This window comes from Nelusetta ayraudi, unplaced genomic scaffold, assembly GCF_046127955.1.
Source record: "Nelusetta ayraudi isolate G7.1 ecotype Tasmania unplaced genomic scaffold, CSIRO-AGI_Nayr_v1 ptg000013l, whole genome shotgun sequence".
NCBI classification, from domain to species: Eukaryota; Metazoa; Chordata; class Actinopteri; order Tetraodontiformes; family Monacanthidae; genus Nelusetta; species Nelusetta ayraudi.
In genome coordinates this window covers 2,855,389-2,877,900 of record NW_027466063.1, presented here as the reverse complement: position 1 = coordinate 2,877,900, position 22,512 = coordinate 2,855,389, and the positions used below count along the sequence as shown (strand labels likewise).

Genomic DNA, 22,512 nt, shown 5'->3' with positions numbered 1-22,512 from the left:
TTACCGCAGCGGCGGCGCCGGTTTTTTTACCCTCCCCGCAAGCCGCTGTGGCGCTGACCGCTGCAGCCAAAACAGACAAGCCTTGTTAAAAATGATCGGCGAGACATTTTTTAACCACATCGCAGGGTTTCGGTTCGAAGCCGGCAGCCCAGGATTCATTTTCTTTTCTGTACACCGCCAAAATAAAATGGATTATAGACAAATATGAAAGCCATTGCATTAAATTGTACCACAAACACGATGTGTTTCCACATTGCGAGCCAAGAGGTCAGTTCGAAAATGAAGTGAAACTGCTCCGGTTCGCCTCGAAACATCTCAGAGGCGGTGCTGTTGACACAAGGTCTAAAAGTATCGCAGAGATTGAATTTCTGATAACTCGTGTAATTGGGACAAATGGTCAGAACTTTTTTTTTTTTTTTTTTCACGTATTGGTTTTGGCCTCAAAAAGTCAGAACTCAGCGTTACTGGGATTTTTCACACAATCATTCGAATGAATTGGAAACTATTGGTTTGGCATGTATTCATGCACGATACCTCCAGAAACTTTCACTACGCGTGTATTTACAGAACCGCTCTGGCTTCATTAGCTTCATTAGGATGATGTTGTGCTGATGGGAGTCTGCAAAACGACTTCATTCAGACGGTCCCAGCGGTCACTACCAAAGCAGCTCCAGGACAAATACCACAATAATCACAAAAGCCCCCCATTCTGCAGACAGACAGTGATGTCACGGGGCGTTCAGGGGCGCGGGAAGTGTGAGAAGACGTGCTATTTATGCTCTGTTGACTGAGGAAAAGAGGGGCCAGAGACCGGCCGGATAGCACGGCTGCTCTGGGTCACACCGTTTCTTTTTCTTTTTCAATTCTCAATTGCGGTTTTTAGCTCTGGTCGGCTGGTAGTTGCCTCATCATGGAGCCCATCTGCGACTTCCCCGCCGGCTGACACATCTTCTGGCAGGCGCACAATGGGCCCTCTCAAGCGACAACCCGCCGTTATTGAAGCCATTCCGCCTCCAGACGCCGCATGCTTCCAATTAGAATATCGCGTTTAATGTCCCATTGTCAAGGACGTAATTTTGTCTGTTCTTATTTGGGAGCTTTGATGCGAGCCGTAAACAAAGAAAGTTGAGGGAATGATTCTCATCAGCCCTCCCGGCTGTTATGAAGCCAGTGGCTCTCGCTTGGTTCGAGTCAATATTTGCACGGTCTCACAGGACGCCGATGAAGGCTCGGCCCGACTTTGATCTGGCCTTCAAGAGACGAGACGGAGCGATTCGACCCCGATGGCAGCAAAGCAAGCACTCCGGAGTCTGCCGCTGCTAAATAAGTAACACGTCCCCTGAGCTGGATTTGTTGACGGAGCCTGGATGACTGCTTCAGACTTGGCGGCGTTGGCCGCTTTCAATGGTAGTCTGCGTTATTGTTCCCACCGCCGTCCACTATTGTGATGGGAAGTTTTCCCAAAGCGGATGAAAATAGCTGTGGCGATTGAGTTTCACCGCTGCGGACACAGCACCAGTGGAAGCAGCCGAAAACAAAGCAACGCTTACGGTTCGATGCCTCCTTTCCTGCACGTGATTCAAGCGCAGTTACTTCCACGTCAGGTCGAAGTCGCAGGGCTTATCTCGCCGCCGCCGCCATTCTCCCACAGCGGCGGTTATCTTGTGTGTGTGCGTTTCTGCCGTGTAAAACACTTTGTGGTGTTTTGGGCGACTGCCTTCGGTTTGGAAGGAGTGAAAGGAGCGTAGCGATTGATGGATGACTGAGGAGAGAGGAAGAGGGTGATTTCAAGCTCCTTGATAAGAGCAACAGAGACTGTTGTAATTGTTCATAATGGACACACACACACACACACACACAAAGGGCATACAAACAAACCGGCCTACACATTTGAGTTGTTTATTTGTATTGACATCAGCGAAAAGACCACAAACAACCGAATGCAAATTCCACAAGAAACGCCAGACGTGCTTGATCTCTCTCTCTCTTTCTCTCTCTCTTTCTCTCTCGCTCTCTCACGCACACGCACACACAAACGAGCCGCACACACACAGAGGCTTTCTTAACAGGTAACAGGTAAGTGACATGACATTAGGTCTTGTTGCCAGCTTTCCAGCTGTACAAAGTCTAGAGAGGAAGTGCAGTTTGAAAACACTCACACGTGCACACACATACACACGCACAAACTGATTCAAGCAGGCATATTTCTTCTCTTTATTCAATTGACTTTTGACCTCTCGTCAAAGGAAAGTATGCAAAAAAAAAAAACTCCTAAGAAAACGATTGCTTCACTTCCACTTGATCATCAACTCATTCCAGGGGTCTTATCTCCCCCAGACCTCCCTCTACTCCCCCCATAAATACCTCAGCAGTTATAAATGAATCTGAAATGCGATATTTCTGCTTTTTTTTTTTTCTCTCTTTTTTTGGCCGTTCCTCTTTCCCCTGTAGTTCCCTTATTGCCTCCAGGTCAACGTCCTTCCACAACTACACGATCCCACAGCTGGAAAGGACTGATGGGAAAATAACTTCCCAGACAGCTCCGAGTTCCAGACAGGATTAAATATTTTCTCACCCTTAGCCTTTACAGTATTCGGTCTTCATTTAATCCAACATTCATCGCAGAGAAAAAAAGTGAAATGCACCAAAAAAATTCTTTTGTGCTTATTTGGCCTCAAAGTGGCCATAATGTGTGAGCTGCCAGGTCTTGTTAATGTGGCTTTATGTGATTTGTGCGACTACTTGAGATGCACTGATCCGGGATCAAGGTTACAAATCCATCTGAGAACCACACGGCTGACCAAAACCTGAAAACCAGCACGCATAAAATGGGCGTGTGGTGTATTGAAGCTTTTGCTCTCTACGTCCTTACACTGATTGTAGGCGCTGAGGTTGTGAATGAAACCAGATATGTTGGAGACGGGCTGAAAAGGAGAGAAGGTTCTGAATGCTTTTGATCCATTGAGTCATTTAAACAGGAATTAGGCAGAATTACTTCCGGATGTCGTCCGCAGGGCTGAGTCAGGATGATGTCCCTTCACCTTCAGCTTTTTTTCCACTCTTTCTTTTTCACTTCTTTTTAACTGAAGACAGAGGCTGTGCGTTCCTTCCCCAAGGGTGTGTGTAAAAGATAAATGACTACATGAGACAGAAATGGTTTAGCCCTGCCATGATTTACAACTTGAAATACTTTTCCTGCTCTCTTTCATGGATTTCCAGGCCAGGAGCCACTTCCCACCTTTTTTCTTCTGCATAGGAACCTTACAGAAGCTTCACTCATGCGCCTAAGATGTTTTAAACTGGTTTTGAATGTTCCACCAGTCATCTCAGACTCCCCTTCATTTTATAAACTCTGTCTTTGGGCCCTGAAATGTTGGAAACCATAATTTTGAAACGCTCTCAATTGGCACGATGGATATCTGAGTTGAAATCTACAATAAATCAAGGTCTCAATGTAAAAATGATAATAACACAGAGGGTATGGTTTGTTTCAAGAGGATTCTTACTCTTTCAAACCCTAAACTTCGAGAATCCAACAAGCCTGCGTCAGTGTGAGCAGTAAGTGCCATGGCTTGGATGTTTTTGTGCAGACAGAAAATAAAAAAAAAGGAATGAAAGCCCATGGCGTATCAGTCACCTCTGGCTCCGTCTTCCAGCCACATATTGTGAGATTGGCAGACGGTGCTCAGTCCCAAAATTAGGCAAAGAAAAATGAAGACAGATGGACAAGACGGAGTGCTGGCAGGAGCCCTGACCTGCTCTCTGCAGGCTCCGCGTGACCTACTTTATTCTCCTCAGTATTTTCCCCTCCCTCCTTGTCCCTGCTCTTTGCCCTGTTCTCTGTGGAGCCTCTTTCATGTAGCACACGGAACCAATAAGTACAGAGGGACTCCCTCCACGTACACCAACGCTGATTCTGATCTTTCCATATCACCCCGTCCTTCAGCTGGACAAGTTGCCTCCTTCTTTCCAAAACTCGACCGGCAGCCTTGGCTAACCAACCATGAAGATCGTCTTTCATGTCCGCTGCTACGATCCAAAAACCAACTCTCTTTTTTTTTTCTGTTTTGTTAAATGAATGCTTTATTAAGTTTGGCGCCGCTTTAGAGGACCAAATCTGGGTTTCTTCCACAAAGGAAGCCATCATTAGGCTTGATGTGATTGAAGAGATGAACACTGTATTGAAATGTTTTGCGCATGAGGTCACTGTGCCGGATTAGTGAAGCACAGCTAACAAGATTATAATAAACAACAAACATCAGCGGAACACGAAGGGGACGGAATTTTTGAGGACATTTGGCTCGTTAGTTTTTTTTTAAATTTGATTATTTTATTTTTTTTGCAAAATTACCATTTTTAATCATCCTCTGTGGTTTAGTTCCACCCCAAACTCAAATTCATTACATGTGACTGTGGCTTCATGTTGCATTTTTGCATTCCTCACTCGCAATGGACACTTTGTGAAGGTGTTACACAAAAGCTGCACAAGAGCGCATTGTCACCGAGAAAACGTACACCAGCCTGAAAATGTTGTACCGGCTGTGATGTCATGAGGTGATTCTCACGAGCGTCATTAGGTGGTTGAGCAGGGAACAGGCGCCACCATTATCAGACTTGAGATCTTGTGGGAATGCGTGCGGTCTTTGGAATTACCTCCTAACAGACCAAAAAAACCATAGCAGTCATTCCAGCGCTGTCGCCACGCTTCTGCTGAATCACACGGTGTGGATGTGTTTTCCAGTTTAAAACGAGAGCGCTAAATCTCAAACATTGCACATCCTGTTTTGATGCATTACATCGCTACCAGCTACGAAGGCCAGTGTGAAAACCTGCTACTTGTAAACGCTCATCCTTTGTGAGTTGATTACTGATCGGAAGACTAAACACTTGAAACGTTGAAGATGTGTTTAAAGGTCCGTTGAGTCATGCGTATAAAATCGTCTCCTCTCATGTTTTGCCAGCTGGTTGCCACATCTAAGCCTTGAGCTGATGTTTGAGGGAACTCGAGAGGAACTGTGAAAGATCACCCAGTTTGCTCCATTTAACTAGGAACATGCCTTTCAGCTGTGTGTTTTGTCATTTTTCATACTTTCTTGGCTTTACTTTGACTTGTGTGGGAGAAAATAATAAATGGGCACGCCATAGTTTAATCGATGCTTAACTTAATGTGAATCCAGTCACTAACGTGGTGTTCTTGCCTCTGTGCCCCCACAGACTACAGGACTGGGCCATGCTTCACCCAGGTCAACAACCAGATGTGCCAGGGCCAGCTCAGCGGAATCATCTGCACCAAAACTCTGTGCTGCGCTACCATTGGTAGGGCGTGGGGCCACCCCTGTGAGCAGTGCCCCGCCCAGCCACACCCCTGCAGGAGAGGATTCATCCCCAACATTCGCACTGGAGCGTGCCAAGGTCTGATTGGAGCGCACACACAGTGATGTTTTTGAATGATAATTTCATAATCTGGAAAACAAAGTAAACTTTTTGAAGAGTGTATTCCACTCCTCGCCTGTGGTGGCGCTGTGACAGGAGTTACTGAATGAGAAGGAAAGACAATCAACGAAGCAGAAACCTCACTTGTCTATTGATAAATGCAGGACAATGAGCTACACAGTTGCACATGCGTTTAGGTTGTGTTTACCCACAATGCCCGGCGTTATAGTCTACTTCCTGCATTTGGTTCTCTTGAATCAGACAGAGACCTTTGCTTGTAGGTGAACCACATTTTACTTCTGATATCTGTTTGACTATGGAAGGGGTGGATGAGTAAACTGTTCGTAAGAGTTTGTTTGCACATTCACTGCTCCCAAAACTGAAGCTTTTGAATGTTTTTCAGGGCAAATATGACAGTATCCATAATTATATCAGAAAAGGTTCCAACTGTTGTCAATGGTTCTAAAATGCAATCCCTAGATCAACAAGCAGGTGGTGTATGAAAATCAAGCTTGTAAGTGAGATCACAAGTCAATTGATTAAAGTTAAATAAGACCTGAAACTGTCACGCCATGCTAAACGTTCTTGGGAAAGATTCCCTAAAACCCCTTCAAGGCAGTGCAGACAAACCTTGCATGCTTCTCTTCGAACCCGTGACCTGATCAGGCAAAGCTACAAGGAAATAGCCTTAATATAATATAGGTCAATAAATGACACATGTGAAGGTCCTGTTGCTTGTTAAACCAGCCATCTGAGCTCCGTGCTGCCGAAATCCAACTTTGCTCAAATGCACCCAGCTTCATCCAGGTGATGTTTGAGGTCCAAGAAAATGCCACAGATGGAGAATTATTTTTCTGCCTTTTATCCTCTCAGCACCTGGAATAGAGCGCAAAATCTTTCCACCACTGCCTCATATATGTCAACGAGTCTCGCCCCACGTCTCCAAATTATTCCAGGGGTTTTTAGACAATAAACAGATTCACTGAAACCAGTGAGCTTTGCGTCTGTTTAGCCATCTGGCACAGGGCTATTTGCATTGTTGTATACAGTCACATAGTTATTTATTGTTGCCAGGAGCGGGCCCATCTTTGTGTGGGACTCCAATTGTTGGAGGGAGTTTTGGGTGGAGTGGACCAGATGTGTTTATGCAGATCATTTCAGGTCTCAGTATTGCCATGAAACTATGCGAGGCTCTGATTCTCACGGCTTTAGCTAAGGCACCGGCGGATCGAGATGTAGGCCGACCCAAAGTCACGTTAGGCTTTTCATCAGCGGCTTTTGGATGAGTTACTGAGGCCCACATATATATATTTTTTTTGCTAGGAAATCTAATATTGAAGCTATAATAAGTGGGCTCCCAGTAGAGCACCTAGTATGTGCGATAATGCAGCCACTATTTGGATGCTGAAAACGGCTTGAGTGTGGAATGAAGTGAGTGTCGCAGTAAATGGCACGTTGGTGATCTTGTCAGAACCCACTCACAAACTTCCTCCAACTCTTCTTCCTCTTCAGAACCTGACGAGTGAGACACGTTTTAGCCTTAAGTGCACAAACACTGTTTGTCAGATAGTTTGTCGGAAGTGTTAACACTGCTAGCCCGCCAATGTTAATATCCCCTAGCTAGCCAACATACTCCTTGCTACGCTTCCTAAGTGTACTGCATGCACTTTGGAATTTCTTGGTAATGTAAAGCCCCTAAGACTCTCTACATTTCATCCTCTTTATAATTCCAAACCTCGCTTTATCCCCAGTGGCAAAACTTGAAACGGTGGAAGTCGTATGAAGGTGAAGGGTTTGTTGCCAGCTGCCAAGAAATCTGTAAACTATTTTTTTTGATGTGCACAAGCCAAGCAAATACAAACACACCTGATGAAACATGCCCACCGGTTGCCCCCCACGAGAGGAGTAGTAAAAGCCACCCAGTCATTTATCAGAGTCTGTGTTATCTTAAAGGAGTAACTGGTTTTTATTTAGCTCCAGACATCTCCTTTTCCTTTGTGGCTGCCTCGCAGGTTGCATGTGTTCTGGATGAGACAACCACTTATCTGTGTGTGACTAACCTACTTCCTCTCCTCGCCCCCCCACCCCTTCCCTCCATCTGTCTGTGCTTTTCTCCTCTCTTGTAATCTCCGTCTTTGACGTTTCTCCTCCCCTCCTAACTAATTGCTGGAGAGCTCAGAGCGACGTTTTGCTGGCAGTGCGACCGAAGCGCACCTGACTTAGGATCCAAATGTAAAAAAAGAAAGAAAGAAAGAAAGAAAAGCCAAATATTGCCTAACCCCAGGCCCCTCATCAAGATGTTGGCTGCTCTTCATGCTCTCACTCACCCACTCACCCACTCACTCGCTCACTCGCTCACTCACTCGCTCACTCACTCACTCAGCTTCTTGGCAGAGACAGCTCTATAGACACACAAGACGGGTTTGTTCAGGCTTTTCATCAAAGGAAGCCGAGATCGAATGTATTCAGATGATTAAAACCAGGCATCTTTCAACTGCACATTTGTTCATTTGGCCATTTCTAAGCTGATGTGGTTGCACATTTACAAGACCCAACCCAGCTTAGTGACTGGCGCCTAGGTGACTTTCTTACTGGAACCCGCCCACCGATGACTTCCCAATACTGGTAAAAGTGACTCACTTTGAACAGGGGGGGTAAATGTACATTTAAAAAGCTATTTCCTGTTCAAGTGAAAGCTGCAGTGGGTCTTTCTGGAACTGAGGAATCATAACTGGTGCCAAGCAACATTTTTCTCCTTTTACGCAATTCATTTCACAGAAGAGACCTAGAAAAAAAATAACAAAGATGATTGTTGAAGCATTCAACTTTTTACCGGAATAAACACACTCAGAGTCTTGTGTGTGTGTATGTGTGTGTGTGTGTGTTGTTTGAACCGTCGATCGGTAGACTCAACTGTTTTGGCGTGCTCTCCGTCTCTCTCTCAGATGTGGACGAGTGCCAGGCAGTGCCAGGTCTCTGTGCTGGAGGCAACTGCATCAACACTGTGGGATCCTACGAGTGCAAATGTCCCGCTGGCCACCGGCAGAGCGACACCAGCCACAAGTGTGAAGGTGAGTGCGAGAAGTTTCAGAGGGAATAAAGCAACAATCCCTACTTCATAACAGTGGTTTACCAAGGAGAGGGTTGGATTAGAGCTCCTGCCTTGAAAAGCTAACTTTTTCAGATCTTTAACGTGTCCTTTTGTGTTACTGGCAAAAAAAATTACAACTTGTTCAATTCTAGATGGGTTGGCTTTTTCCGTGTTCCTGCACTGAGATGATCCGGTTTGATAGCAAACAAAAAAACAAAACAAAACTGGGGGATAGGTCGCTGACCTTTCACCCTGAGATCCTGAGAGCAAGTAGCCATCTTCCCTGCCAACTAGCGTTAGCAGTTAGTGGCTAGCCAATTGAAAGGAGTAGGCTGTTTCAAGGCAGTATGGGGAGGGGAGTTTTTAACCAAACAAACCTTGTTTATTGTTGGAAGTAGGACACCAAAATAAGTCCAACTGTGGGAGATGGAACAGCATAAAAAAAGTAGATCATCCATCATAGTGTGTGTGTTTGTGCATGTCATAATAAACATAATGAAAGGCGCAGACTGTCGAGGTAAGCAAGGAGAGAGTCCCACTTCCTTCTTCTAGTCTGATCCAAAAATTACAGGTGAAAACATAAAAATAACAAGCTGTCTGAGGTGGAGACTAAGAGCCGCTCTGTGTGTGAGCGCCGGCTGCTAAGAGGAAGAAAGTTGACCTCCAAATATGATTTTGTTGGCCCGACGGCACGGCGGCCAGACGCGCACTTCGTGCTCACTTTGGATCAGTCGACAAATCTCTTCGAAGTGACGACACGCTCACACTTTTCACACTCGCACCGTGTCCACTGGCCGACATTTAAACATTGTGCCGCTCGGCCAGCCTGGGGTTTTTGCCTCTGTGTGTCTTTGGTCTTTAGGGAGGATTACTGGGAGCTCTACGACTCCGCAACTACGACGGTCCAGTTAAGAGAACATGACCGCAGTCGAAGGCTGCTGTTCAGCTTATCGAGTCCGTTGCGGCTGGTCTGAAAGCTGCAACAGACACAGGAAGAACGTTAAAAAAGGCTCATTTCTGCCAAACGAAACAAACTAGAACCTCCTCCCGTCATTCAGGTATCATAACACACCAATGGGAAACTTGTGTTGCGGTGAGTAAAGCAGGGAAGGGGATAACTAGAGTTTTAGTCTCAGCTGTGGTTTTGGAGTGAAGGCCACCGCTGGGTCCTGATTCACAGACGGAAGGGGGCTGCAAGGCAGGAGGGAGGGGTCGGATGGGAAATTACAGCTGGTTGAGGACAAGTCGTTCCGCGCGCACACACTCTCAGTGTGGACCTTTCCACCACGTCACCTGTTGTCACATTTCCGACCTAGTCAGTGATCATTCTGGAGAGATGCGGTGCTCTGATCAGGCATTAAAGCAGCGGTAAAGCCACTGGTGAATAACATGATCGGCTGCATTACTACATTTCTAGTCTAAACTCGACTCCCTAATGATGGTGGAAAACACACCACTATTAATATTCAATCTCACACAATCAAAATTCCAACATTTAATCTAAACTATCAGTCAGACCAACCTCCCCTTCATCTCAGCTCTCGCCGAGGTGACACACTTGCTTGGATAACAACCGGAGCACCAGCGTGTTTTTTAGCTGCCCTGCTTGCGCAGCTGCCGCTGTTTGTTGCCTCGCGCCGCAGTGGAGGCGCCCAGCGGGACCACACATGGCAGACGCATCAATATTTGGCCATGTGATAAACCGTCGTTGAAGCGCATCCTCCGGATCATTTACGAGATTGTCAAATAGCATCGTCATCTTTCCGGATTTTTTTTTTTTTTTTACTTTTTTTTTTAGCTGAAGCTGGAGGTCTTAATTCTTCCTGCCGTTATTTATTTATTTATTTGCAATCTTCCCCAGTCGGGCCAGTCAGTCAGCCAGCCAGCCAGTCTGCGCCGCGTGAGAGGAAAAAGGATTTTGCACGGCCGAAAACAGTGGAGCGATTGTGCCGAGCCTCGGCAGGAAACGTGTGTTTTGGTGAAATCGGACAAAACGCTGGGAGCTCCGGTCTGCTGGGGGAAGCCGCTCTCATTTAATCACACCTCTTAGTAATTCACAAATAACCTCGCTGAGACCTGGCCGAGGAAAAAAAAAAAATATGAGTGAGGCCTCGGTCTGGGACTCTCCCTGAGGCACCTGGTTCCGAGCCACACTCGCAGCTCGGGCTGTTCTTAGCAGCCTCTGTTCTGCCCCAGCAGCTCCTCCCCTTTCTGCCTTTTTTCTGCCTCTCCTTCCATTTCCCCCCTCCGTAAATACAGCTCTCTGGCATAAAAAAAACAGCTGTTAGCGCCGAACAAAGGAGCGCAAGCATCCTCGGGGACTTTCTCATTATATACACAGACCTCACCCGTGGCCGCTTCCATTCTCACTCGCGCGTCCCTCGTTTGTCAGCTAAAACCAGAAATAAAAAAAAATTAATAAAAAAAAACGCCCAGTTTTGCCGAGTGTACGCACAGATTTGCCTCAAGGGCTTCACATTGACTCTGGTGGTGCACATTTCCATGCACATGCGCTCCACCGGCCCTTCCAGGTCTGTCTGGAGGTGCAACGTGTGGCGCGCTGACGCAGGGTTTATTTAGCTGCTCTTTTACAACCTCACCTCGGCCTCCTGCCACCGGCGTCAGACACGAGTCAGCAGGGGAAGAACGGCCTCTTAGTTTCCCACGCCAGCCGCCCCGCAACACACACACACACACGCACACACGACCCCCGCCCCGCGCCCCAAACGCACGTGCACGCACCACTTAACGCTCTAATTCTGTTCCGAGGCCGGGGTGGCGATTTGGTTTATGCATAAATAAGTGTGACACGTTATAAAGACCCAGCACCTCCTGGAAGCCCACCCCAACCCCCACCCCCACCCCCCACCCTCCCTCAGCTCAGCTCAGCTCAGCTCGGTACCACTGGAGCGGGTCACCGTGCCAAGACGGGCCCTGCCTGCCAAGGAGCTCAGTCAGCCGGGGCTCAGACGTCACTGCACTCTTCAGAGTGAGGTCATCTCGCTGGGATTAACTCGGGGGGGATTTCTGGGGGATAACTCGGACCATTTCTTTTTCTTTATTTGGCTGTCGCGTCCTAGATTTTACGCCAATTTAGCTATTACATGCACATAAAACCAAGCAAACGTTCGGGAGGGCTTGGACATGATTTTGGCACCGACGGTACATTTTTATGTTCCTTTTATTTTTGCGCGTAATTGCGTTTTCACTCTTACGCAGGCTTATTGTCGTCTCTCGCCTTGCACCCAAAATCCTTTGAATTCGCCTTGTGTCGCCGTGTGGTAGAGAAAGCACGGAAAAGGGGGGGGGGGGGGGGCAAAGCTGAGTTAGTGGATGGACCAAACACTGGAGATCAGCCACATGTCACCTCCTCCTGGCCACAGCCAGGGTTTAACTAAAGTCCTGCCAAAGGAAAACTATTTCTGGGCTAAAGAGAAAAACACATTGTTCTCAGAGATAAGATTACACTTCTGCCCTTTGTTCCTCTTTTAAAGTGAAAATGAATGTTCTGATCAAAATGATCCAAACTTATCGGTTTGGCACCAGCCAGGCTCAGCTCCGCCTCTTCCTTTTCTTCTTTGTCTTCTTGTGGAACAGCTTGCAAGAGTCGCTTTGCGCTTTTGTCCCGACAAAGTCAACCGGTTATGGAATTGATGGAAAATTTCTGACGATCTAGAAAGGCTTTGAACTGGAGGTTGGAGGAAAGCTGTCTTGTTGTGGGGAAGGAGCATCTTGATGACTAGAAATTAGACAAGCGTCTGAAACTACAACTGCGGAGTATTCGAATTACAAATCCCCGTGAAAAAAACGTTCTCCCACTCAGTCGACAGCGAGGCAGAAAAAGGCCTCTGATGAATGACACGGTTGTTTGTGCTCCTTCTTGTACCGCGTTTCACAGTTTACACAGTGCTGTGTTTCCTGTCGTTTACACGTCTGACAGGCCAGAGTTTCAGCAGAGCGTGCACACACGCACACACACACACACACGCTCACACAGACACCAAGGGTGAAGTCATTCCAAGTTTGCCAGACGGCAGCCGCTCCGTTCGCTTCGCCTGGCCCGTTCCTCTGGGAGAAGCCGCCTGTTCCTCAAGAGCCATAAACCAGAGAGCGTAATCGCTGTGACATGATTGCATACCGGGCTTCAAAGTGGCGCGGTGACGCAAAATACGAGTGCTGAAAAGCGCGACTGAGTCGAGGCGGCTTTGTCGGCCTTCTCATCGGCAGCCGTATCCTGCCACGTCTTGAATGAACTGCTGCTTTAATTTCATTCCGTGTTTGTTTTCACTCCAGATATCGACGAGTGCAGCACCATCTCTGGCGTGTGCGACGGCGGGGAGTGCACCAACACGGCCGGCAGCTACGTGTGCACCTGTCCACGAGGCTTCATCTCCAGCACCGATGGCTCCAGATGCATCGGTGAGTTTCACACACAAACACACACTGACAGCGGTCCATTTGCTTCATTTCTTTTCCTTTGGACACTTCCTGCACCCTCGGCTTAGGAGAAAAAAAAGGCCCCCCACATCTGGCTGGTCCCACCCCCCACAGCTCACCTTCCCCCCTCCAAGCTTCCTGTGAGTGGAGCTCTGATGAGACAAGCTGGCCTCCAGACCTGTGGTCACCATGTGCCAGCCGACACACTCACACACCCTCTTTGTCCTTGACGACGTTTCTAGCTGCTGTGTTAGCGACTTTGACACCAACTTCGACGGACGACACCTCCCATGGAATTTTACCAGGTGTCTGCGCCTACAAGTATAGAGAAACACAACCAGGTGTCTTTTTTGCTAGACTTACGAATAGGACAGCTCAGGGTTTGCCTGTTGAAAATACATAGAAAAAAAGAAAAAGGCCCTCAGCTCTTAGCCCAGACTCCTGTGGCAACATCTGTAATTGAAAATCCATGTTTCACCATCAGTGCCAATTTTTTTTTCCTTTTTTATTGTGAATTTTATCCGCGCTCATGAAGTTATTTTCTCATTTTCGTGCAGCCCCTGCCCTTGTCATCTGTGAGAAATAACGAGCTCCTCTGTTTTCCCCTTTGGGAAAAAAAAAAGAAAAAAAATATGTTTGAGAGGAAATAGAGTTGAAATTACTGAGGGGAAACAGCCAGTCAGAGGTCTCACATGTGCCCGCATGTGCATGCAGCGTGAGAACGGGTGGGTGCGAGGGTGCGATCTCACAGGTAGGGGCTATTTAGTTCATGTGATGGATTGTTTAGCTTCATTCCAATGCGCATTAACCAGAGAAAATGCAAAAACTCAGCAAAGTGGGGCTTATTCCCGACTGTTACAAACACTATTTGATTCTTCTGCATTTAATTTCATCTGCAGCTTGAAATGCCTGTGTGTTCAGTGAGAGCCGGCCGACTGTGGCACCGGGGGGGTTGTTTACAATTATCCATAAGAGCTTGAAGCAGATGGATCACGCTGAGGCTGGAAGTCTTGGCTGGTCTTTCCTTTCCTCGTCCCGTCCAAACTTGTAAAATGAACCCTGCAGGGTGAAGCGCTTAATTGAATCTATCAAGAGCGACCCGGCTTGTATGTGTAGGGAGGCTGGAATGCTGTCATGTGCAGAGCAGGCTCAGCAATAGTCAACATATGGGAGGAGGAGGAGGAGAAAGAGGACAGCTTTTTCCAAAACAAACAGGATAACTGCAGGGCAGAGGGGACGTTGATCAGGATGATTTTAAGTGCGCCCTGATGTGCTTTCTTGTGTGTGTCTGTGTGTAGTACCGTGGCTCACGCACTGACACTGTGCTCACCCCAACTCAACAAACCCTCTCCATCCGTCTGCCCGGTTTCCTCGCATTTCCTGCCTTCTTTACCCTGAACGGGACGGCCGACTTTCTCCATCTTCTGTCTTTGTCTCATCCACATATTCACACCTATTTGCTGTACATCACAGTTATGCTGCATTTACGCCACAGCTGCGCCTGGTTTGATCTCCACTCTGATTGTCTCTTTCACCAACCCAACCACCACCCCTCCACCCCACATCCCACTTCTATTACTTTTACTTTTCTCCACTTCCAATCTAAAGTGCTCACAAACTCTTCTCCTCTCTATCTATCACTCTGCTTCCGCTTGAACTGTTCATGCCCCTGCCTCTGGACATCTGGATCCTGCACCCTGCTTCCTTTAGATACACCCGCTAGTCGCTCTTATGAAAAGAAAAGGGAAAGAAAAACAGGTGGCAGACACAACCTCCATATATCCCGATTCAACATCAGAACCAGGCCAGACCAAGCCAGGCCAGGAGACATTTTTCTGCAGTTTCCTGCCCTCACTTAACACTGTATTAGCACCGTATTAGCACAAGTCTGAAGTGCCATGAGGCCGCTAGTTAGCTAACCAGCGGGTCCTAGATAAGGTGGCTCATGCTTTGTGTGTTATATTTATTATCTTCTACTGCGCAATTTCAATCTGCTGTAAAAGCGCAGAAGGTGGAGAAGACGTAAGGATTCAAAAAAAAACTTTATTGCTTTTCATAAAATACTTCCACTTAGGTGGAAGTATGTGAATGGTTGACTCGGTCGATCCGAGCGGCCCTTTGGCTTGACTTCCGTGCGAACTGCACCTCGGACTGGAAGAGGGAGGTTCAGCGGGAGCTGCTGCAGTGGGTGACAACAATCGGAGCGCTAAAGCTGGTTCACACGGCGGGAGCCAGGAGTGAAGACGGCCCGTCCACTCACTCAGCCAGCCAGCCAGTCAGCCAGCCAGTCTGTAAAAACAGCCCGCAAAATGAAAGCATATGCCCGCGTAGCGGAACGCTGCTAGCGAGCTAACCGCGGTCTGGATCCAGTTTAAGTCATCGCCGTCCTCATCAGCACCCCCCCCACTCCACACACACACACACACACACACACACACACACACACCCTCACCCTCACCCCTTCAGCCGGCCTCCCCCTCCCTCCCAACCCTTGTGGGTGTATTTAAGTCAGTGCTCTGTGGGATCTGTGTGCATTTATGAGCGCCTGGATATTTATTTATGCATTTCTTTTTTTTTCACCGGTCTGTTGATATGTGTAAGTGGTTTCCCTGCGTTTAACGATGTGTAAATATGTGTGTGTACTGTACTGTGCCGCGCTGCACGGTGTGCTGCAGGACACAGCTCACTCCCTCATTGCTCTGTCTAATTGGCAAGAATTGCTCCACATGGAACTGATTAATTCCAGACTGCTGGCTCATTAGTGAGTTAATTGACTTGTGCCCACACACACACACACACACACACACACACACACACACACACTTTATCTCCCTCTTTTTCTTCTTTTTATACCTCCTTACACACGTGAACTTCTTTTCTTACGTATCAAAACGCCTCTGTGCGATGAAACAGCCTCGGTCTTTCGTTGCTCCCTCGCCCTGTACGTCTTGCAGCTCCCGCTCTTTTGTCCTCCGTTTACTCCTCACACATGCACTCTCAACCTCGCCCCCCCCAACCCGCCCCCTGTCTCCCCTGCCCCGTTCGACCCTGACCTGGAAGACTGTAACAAATAAGACCCCCCTCCTTTTTCAGAGGCCCTTCAGATTCCTGCAGTTAGTCGAGACCCCAGTCAACCTCTCCCCATTGCCAGCCCATAAAGAGGCTTCCTCCCCCAGCCACCAAAGGGCTTGTCAAGCTGTTCTGACTTACAGCTGCTGGACAACAGCTCTGACTTGCAGCCTTCTCCCCGCACGTCCAAGCCATGTTGCTGGAGTAACTGAGCTCAGAACATTTTGTGTGTGCTTGTTTTTTTCGTTTGTTTCAATTTTTTTTTTTTTTTTGCAAATTACCACTTTAAAAATGAATACTTTGTGAGTGAGGTGAAAAGCGGTGTTTTACTGCCCCCCCTGGCTGAACCCTGCATGACACACTGACCCAGCAGCAATGAGGGAAGTTGTCGGAAAGGATTAGTGGCGCCGGTGAATTGAAGCAAACCTCAGTACACCAATGAAGCGCCGCAACATCGTACCATTAAATTTGTGAAGCATAAAAAGTAGCTCTTAAAATCATGTTACGGCGCAACAATCTCATTTAGATTGATCTCATCCAGAAGACATTAATAGTAAAATACACCCTGCTGTAAATGTCAATTATTTAAACAAACAGATGCCAAACTAATGTGGAGACACACATGTACATGCAGGGCGTATGTGCTGTTGGGTCAAGCATAGACATCAATTAAAGTGTTTTCATCAGTTGTGTTAACGCCTGATGCTGTTTCTCACCCTCACGTTGCTGCCTTTGCTTTCTTTCTGCTTCAGATCAACGCGTGGGCACCTGTTTCTCTGCTCTGGCTAACGGCCGCTGTGCCGCTGAGCAGAGCGGTCAGTACACCAAGATGCAGTGCTGCTGCGAGACGGGACGCTGCTGGGCTCTGGGGCAGATCCCTGAGATGTGCCCTGTCAGGGGCTCTGGTGAGTGTAACAACATAACGCGGACAGATTGTCAATATTTTAGCTGCTGTCAGCACCAGCGAGCTCCTCTGAAGTCATTTGGGAAAGCCGATCCAAAAACAGTGTGATGAATATGAGCTCGAAGTCCGGACAAACTCTCTGACTTGGCAGCAGCGCCAGGCGGTGAATGGAGTCAAGGGGTGATTTTGTTCTCCGGTGTCATGTTTTTGTTTGACTGCGCGAGAGGTCTCTGCTCTAACTGATGGGCATGATGTCATTGGCGCAAGTCAAACAGAGAAAGATTGAAACGATTTGCATGAGGATAATTGGCCATTATCTCCTTCCCTGTGCGTGAGAAGCGGCCTGACGCGGAACTGATCTGTTGCTCATCCGTTTTCGCCGACAGCGCCAGGACAAGGCGCGTGCGAGCGTTGATGCAGCGGTGCTCTCGACCGGCGTCGGTTCAAATGAAGAAAAGCATGCATAACTCGCACATAAAGGAGCATTGTGCTTTTTCGATTCGCTCTAGCCAACAAACGAGGCATTAATTTCAGTTTTAATCAGCTGAAGTTCAACACATCTGAAATAAGTAAAACTTTCATTTGCGATGCCAGTGAAATAGCTGACATCAACACCCACAATCAATTTATCTGAAATGTGCAGCAGCCTTTTTTTTGCGCCCTGCGATCCAAGGAGAAAGTGAGTCATTGCAAAAATGTGGGATTGCTGCAGTGACCTGTGTGAACCTGAACAACTCCTCCGACCTGAACCTACACCGGTGCGTCCGCCGACTCCCTTCCTTCTCTCCTCCTCCAGATGAGTACCGGCGCCTGTGCATCGTGGGTGTTCCGCAAGGCCACGGGTTCCCCAACCCCAACGGCCACTTCCCCAACGGCAACGGCTACGGCTTCAAGTACCCCAACGGCAATGGAAACGGAGGCGTCAACGGCGGAGGCTTCGGGGGTAACGGCGGGGGCTTCGGCGGCAACGGCGGAGGCTACGGGGGCAACGGCGGAGGTTCTCCGAACCCGATCGGTGAGTTGCAGGATGACAGCTCGGCAGTTCATCGACCTCGCACGGTTTGCCTGCGGCGTTTTATTGATTCCCCCCCCCTCCCGTCGCGCTCGCAGGCGCCTTCTCCGTGAACGACTCCATCGACGTGTGCAAACACTTCCCCAGCCTGTGCCAGAACGGACGCTGCATCTCCACGCTCAACTTGCCGCGCGGCAACTACCGCTGCGAGTGCAACATGGGCTACAGACAAGGAGCCGAGACCGAGTGTGTCGGTGAGAAGCACCGTCGAGTTTTTTCAGCCAAGCCCTCAAACCACAGACTCTATGTGTGTGTGTGTGTGTGTGTGTGTGTGTGTGTGTGTGTGTGTGTGTGTGTGTGTGTGTGTGCACGTGTGTGTGCTGCACTGCCATCTTCTGCCTGTCTGAGGAACTGTTGCTGGAGTTCCAGCGCAGATACATCCGTCCATCCATCTTCTACAGCCACCTCCACTTCCAACCAGGCCACTCACTGGGTTGCGGGCAGGGTTACACCCTGGACAAGTTGCCAGTTCAGACAAATCAGACAAACAAAGACATACACCCATTCACACACACACACACACACACACACACACACATACATCTATTGACAATTTAACATTACGAATTCACCTCACATGCATGTTTTTGGACTGTGGGAGGATGACTTGGAGAGAACCAGCAGACACAGGCACAACATTCACAGAGAAAGGCTCCAAGGCCCGGAATCGCACTGCACCACTATATCCGTGTTGCACCAACACAAATACAGTTTCTCTGGATTTGTTCGTGATTTGTAAGTGTTTTGGGTTTTTTTTTCCTCAGATGTGGACGAGTGCTTGAGCAACCCCTGTGCCAATGGAGACTGCGTCAACAAGCCGGGCTCCTACCACTGCAAATGCCGTGAGGGCTTCCAGGCAACTCTTACCAAGCAGGCCTGCATCGGTGGGTCTGACTCTCTCTCCGCCGTCTCAAACAAAGTCTCACGGTTGTCTGCGTGGAAGCACCGGTGAAACCCTTCGGCGGTGCAGAAGAAGTGACTCGCTGTCGCCCCCTCTCTTCCCGCCTAGATATCGACGAGTGCATTGTCAACGGGGTGATGTGTCGCAACGGCCGCTGCGTCAACACGGAGGGCAGCTTTCAGTGCATCTGCAACGCCGGCTTCGAGCTCACGCCCGACGGCAAGAACTGCGTCGGTGAGGAAGAGGGCGCAGCAGCAGCAGCAGCAGCAGCAGCAGCTATTTCTCAGACTGTCTCTATCTCTCTCTTATCGACGTGAACCTGAACCCCTGCCGTTGCCGTGTCCCCAGATCACGACGAGTGCGCCACGACCAACATGTGCCTGAACGGCATGTGCATCAACGAGGACGGCAGCTTCAAGTGCATCTGCAAGCCCGGTTTCGCCCTGGCTCCTAACGGACGCTACTGCACAGGTGCGACCGCTTCATTAGTTTTATTTTGAGAAGCTTTGTTGAAACGTCCCACAGTCGACGTTGCGCAGTCCCCAAAAAAGATCGATAGTGGCGGTGGAGAGTTTGTCTTGAAGCTCTGCATACCAACGTTTAACTATTATTAGTGTGTAATAACTAAAAACAAAAAATTATTCTTTAAATCAGCCTCACAGCTGAACAGAAAATGAAATGTGCTGTTCTGTTATGTATTTTTTTTTTTTTCTTCGCCAGACATTGACGAGTGCCAGACCCCCGGCATCTGCATGAACGGGCGCTGCATCAACTCTGAGGGCTCCTTCCGCTGCGAGTGCCCGCCGGGCCTGGCCATCGACGTCGACGGGAGGGTGTGCGTGGACACACACATGAGGACCACCTGCTACGGCGCCATCAAGATGGGCACGTGTTCCAGGCCGTTCCCCGGCGCCGTGACCAAATCTGAGTGCTGCTGTGCCAATCCTGAGCACGGGTTCGGAGAGCCGTGCTACCCCTGCCCCTCCAGGAACTCAGGTAAAATCCCCCCTTAAAACCTCATATTGCAAAAAACGTTCAATTATTTTCAAAAAAGGAACGATCCAAAACTATGAGCTCATCTTCTTTCCTTCAAAACCTTCTTTCAGCTGAGTTCCAGGCTGTGTGCAGCAGCGGTATTGGCATTACAACAGATGGCAGAGGTGAGTGTACAGTGCGTGTGGACACTCTCACTGACCAATGGCCGCTCTTTATTTATTTGACGGATTGCCTCTTCTGCCCCAGACATCAACGAGTGCGCCCTGGACCCAGACATCTGTCAGAACGGCATATGCGAGAACCTGAGAGGAAGCTACCGCTGCATCTGCAACATCGGCTACGAGTCGGACAACAGCGGCAAAGCCTGCGTCGGTGAGTGGGCGCGCATCACTTCCTGTTCCTGCAGCGACAGTTAATAACTGATAAAGATCACAAAAAGAGATTCTTGAACAGATTTGCACGTATTTCTTTGATTTGCCACCACGAGGTACTGGTCATACGACAACTTGCTGAGTCTCAAGTCTTACTTCCTTCTACTTCCACCACAGGGCTGTACAGTGCGACTGTTTTCGTCACATTTGTGAATAAAAATCATCCTGTGCGAGAAATTCATCGCACATGTGCGAATGAGTTGCACAGGCAGGCACCATGAACATGAACATGAAGAGGGAAAACTAGTATTACTTTTGACCTACACAAGTAACCATCCTTTGTTGGTGAAACTGCTCCATGGGAGTTGTAGGTGTACCTGTATGCTATCCATCTCAATTCAACTATTGAAGAACTACATTTCCTGGTTCAAATTAATTTCACAATAAAAACATTAACTAACTGTCCACCCGGGGGTGCTACTAAATTTTTCTTGCTAGCAACAACACTTGTGGCTTGTTTTACACGCTGTATCTCATTTTATAGAAGTTATTATCATGTTGTCAAGCGAGTAGATACCAATCACAACCTGAAATCATCGACATCGTCACGCCGTCAGTTCTAATTGCACTCGTGTCTTAACAAGTGTGCTTGCAATACATATGCAAACAAATACACATACATCATTCTCTTTGATGCAAGTTTAAATGAGGACCCTTCAAATCTTGTAGCTGTTCTTACCGAGTCCTTGTCTCGTCTCCGCTTCAGACATCAACGAGTGCTTGGTGAACCGCCTGCTCTGCGACAACGGCCTGTGCCGGAACACGCCGGGCTCCTACACCTGCTCCTGCCCCAAAGGATTCGTCTTCAAGCCCGACTCAGAGACCTGTGAAGGTGAACACAAACACACACGCGCACACACGTCATCCCTTGCACGCAATCACCTGCGATCGTTCCGCCTCATGTTAACATGGTCTTGTTTTTCCCAGCAATCAGGCTCATTATCAGGTGACATTATTACCAGATGTGTTGGACGTAGTTTTCCTGTAAACATGCGGCTCATGGAAAAGAGGACACTCGCGCTGCGTCCGCCGCTACCCCGACGGGGACTCTGCAATCTGTCTGAATCGGGCTCGTGCCTCTGACCTTTGACCTTTGCATGTCTTTCAGACATCAACGAGTGCCTCTCCAACCCGTGCATCAACGGCGTTTGCCGCAACGTGGCCGGGTCCTTCAACTGCGAGTGCTCGCACGGCAGCAAGCTGGACTCCACCAACACCATCTGCGTGGGTAAGACATCCGTCCCCGAGGATTATCGGCAGTGGGAGCGGCGGTGCAGGGCTGCCGAAGACAACAAGATAATGATTACATTCTGAGGGCTGATTGCCATGAGGGGGAAAAGAACTGGTGCCTTTTGTCCGGTTGAGGTTTGTTCTCCGCTTTCGTAAACAACAGGGGGAGCTGGTTCACATTTCCAGGAGCCAGGAACGTTATGGCTCTCAGATGTGGGTTAAATAGACCCAGAGCGATGATTTATTGAGTAAATACAAACATACATGTCCCTGGCTCTGATTTTTGCTTACTAGAAGCGGCAGGTAGTCATCCGTCCTGCTTTCGGTGCTTCCAAGCAGTGTGAGAATCGGAAGAGTCACGAGCACAATCATCCTTGGCCTCCTCGTCCCAGTTGGGCGTCTTTGTAGCGCACGCTCGACCGGGATGAGACCCCACGCCGGACACCGAGCGAGCTGGAGCCATGACGTATCGCGTCTGTCCCGGGAAGCCCTGGGGATCCTCCGGGAGGAGCTGGAGAGGGGGGAATAATATCTGGAACAGCCCTGCGGAGCCGCCTGCCAAGTTGACACAAACACTCCGTTCAAGGACCTGGTGGCGACTCCAGACCAGACTAGAGACGTCAGACTGTCCGCGGAAGGTTAAACGTGCCGTGCGACAGGGCTCGGTTTTATTTTGGGAAACGAGGTAGAACAGGACACAGATGTTTTTATTACGGCGAGACGGAGTGAGTCACGTTGCGAAGCGTCAGATGGAGTGCGTGAGCTCCCGTGAGATTCCTCTGGCTGTGGTTCACCTCCGTCCGCTGTCTGCAGAGGCCCATCACTCAGCGGGGAGGAGAGGGAAAGTAAATAGTGGTTTCATGTTTGTTGGGGTTTTGCAGTGTTTTGGGGGCGGGGGTGTTGGTTGTTGGCGCCGCCGACGGTTTGTTGAGGAACGCAGCAATGATG

General features: G+C 48.7%; 1 protein-coding gene across 1 annotated transcript in view; it reads left to right on the top strand.

Annotated features, from left to right (window-relative positions):
- Positions 1 to 22,512, top strand: part of fbn3 (fibrillin 3) — a 57,199-nt gene that overhangs the window by 15,792 nt on the left and 18,895 nt on the right. The window contains exons 6-19 of the mRNA XM_076022815.1: positions 5,215 to 5,412; positions 8,379 to 8,504; positions 12,818 to 12,943; positions 16,783 to 16,935; positions 17,731 to 17,949; positions 18,045 to 18,200; positions 18,771 to 18,890; positions 19,016 to 19,141; positions 19,256 to 19,378; positions 19,628 to 19,903; positions 20,014 to 20,067; positions 20,150 to 20,275; positions 21,041 to 21,166; positions 21,443 to 21,562. Of these exons, the coding sequence (XP_075878930.1) occupies positions 5,215 to 5,412; positions 8,379 to 8,504; positions 12,818 to 12,943; positions 16,783 to 16,935; positions 17,731 to 17,949; positions 18,045 to 18,200; positions 18,771 to 18,890; positions 19,016 to 19,141; positions 19,256 to 19,378; positions 19,628 to 19,903; positions 20,014 to 20,067; positions 20,150 to 20,275; positions 21,041 to 21,166; positions 21,443 to 21,562 (2,049 nt within the window). The remainder of the gene's footprint in view (positions 1 to 5,214; positions 5,413 to 8,378; positions 8,505 to 12,817; positions 12,944 to 16,782; positions 16,936 to 17,730; positions 17,950 to 18,044; positions 18,201 to 18,770; positions 18,891 to 19,015; positions 19,142 to 19,255; positions 19,379 to 19,627; positions 19,904 to 20,013; positions 20,068 to 20,149; positions 20,276 to 21,040; positions 21,167 to 21,442; positions 21,563 to 22,512) is intronic.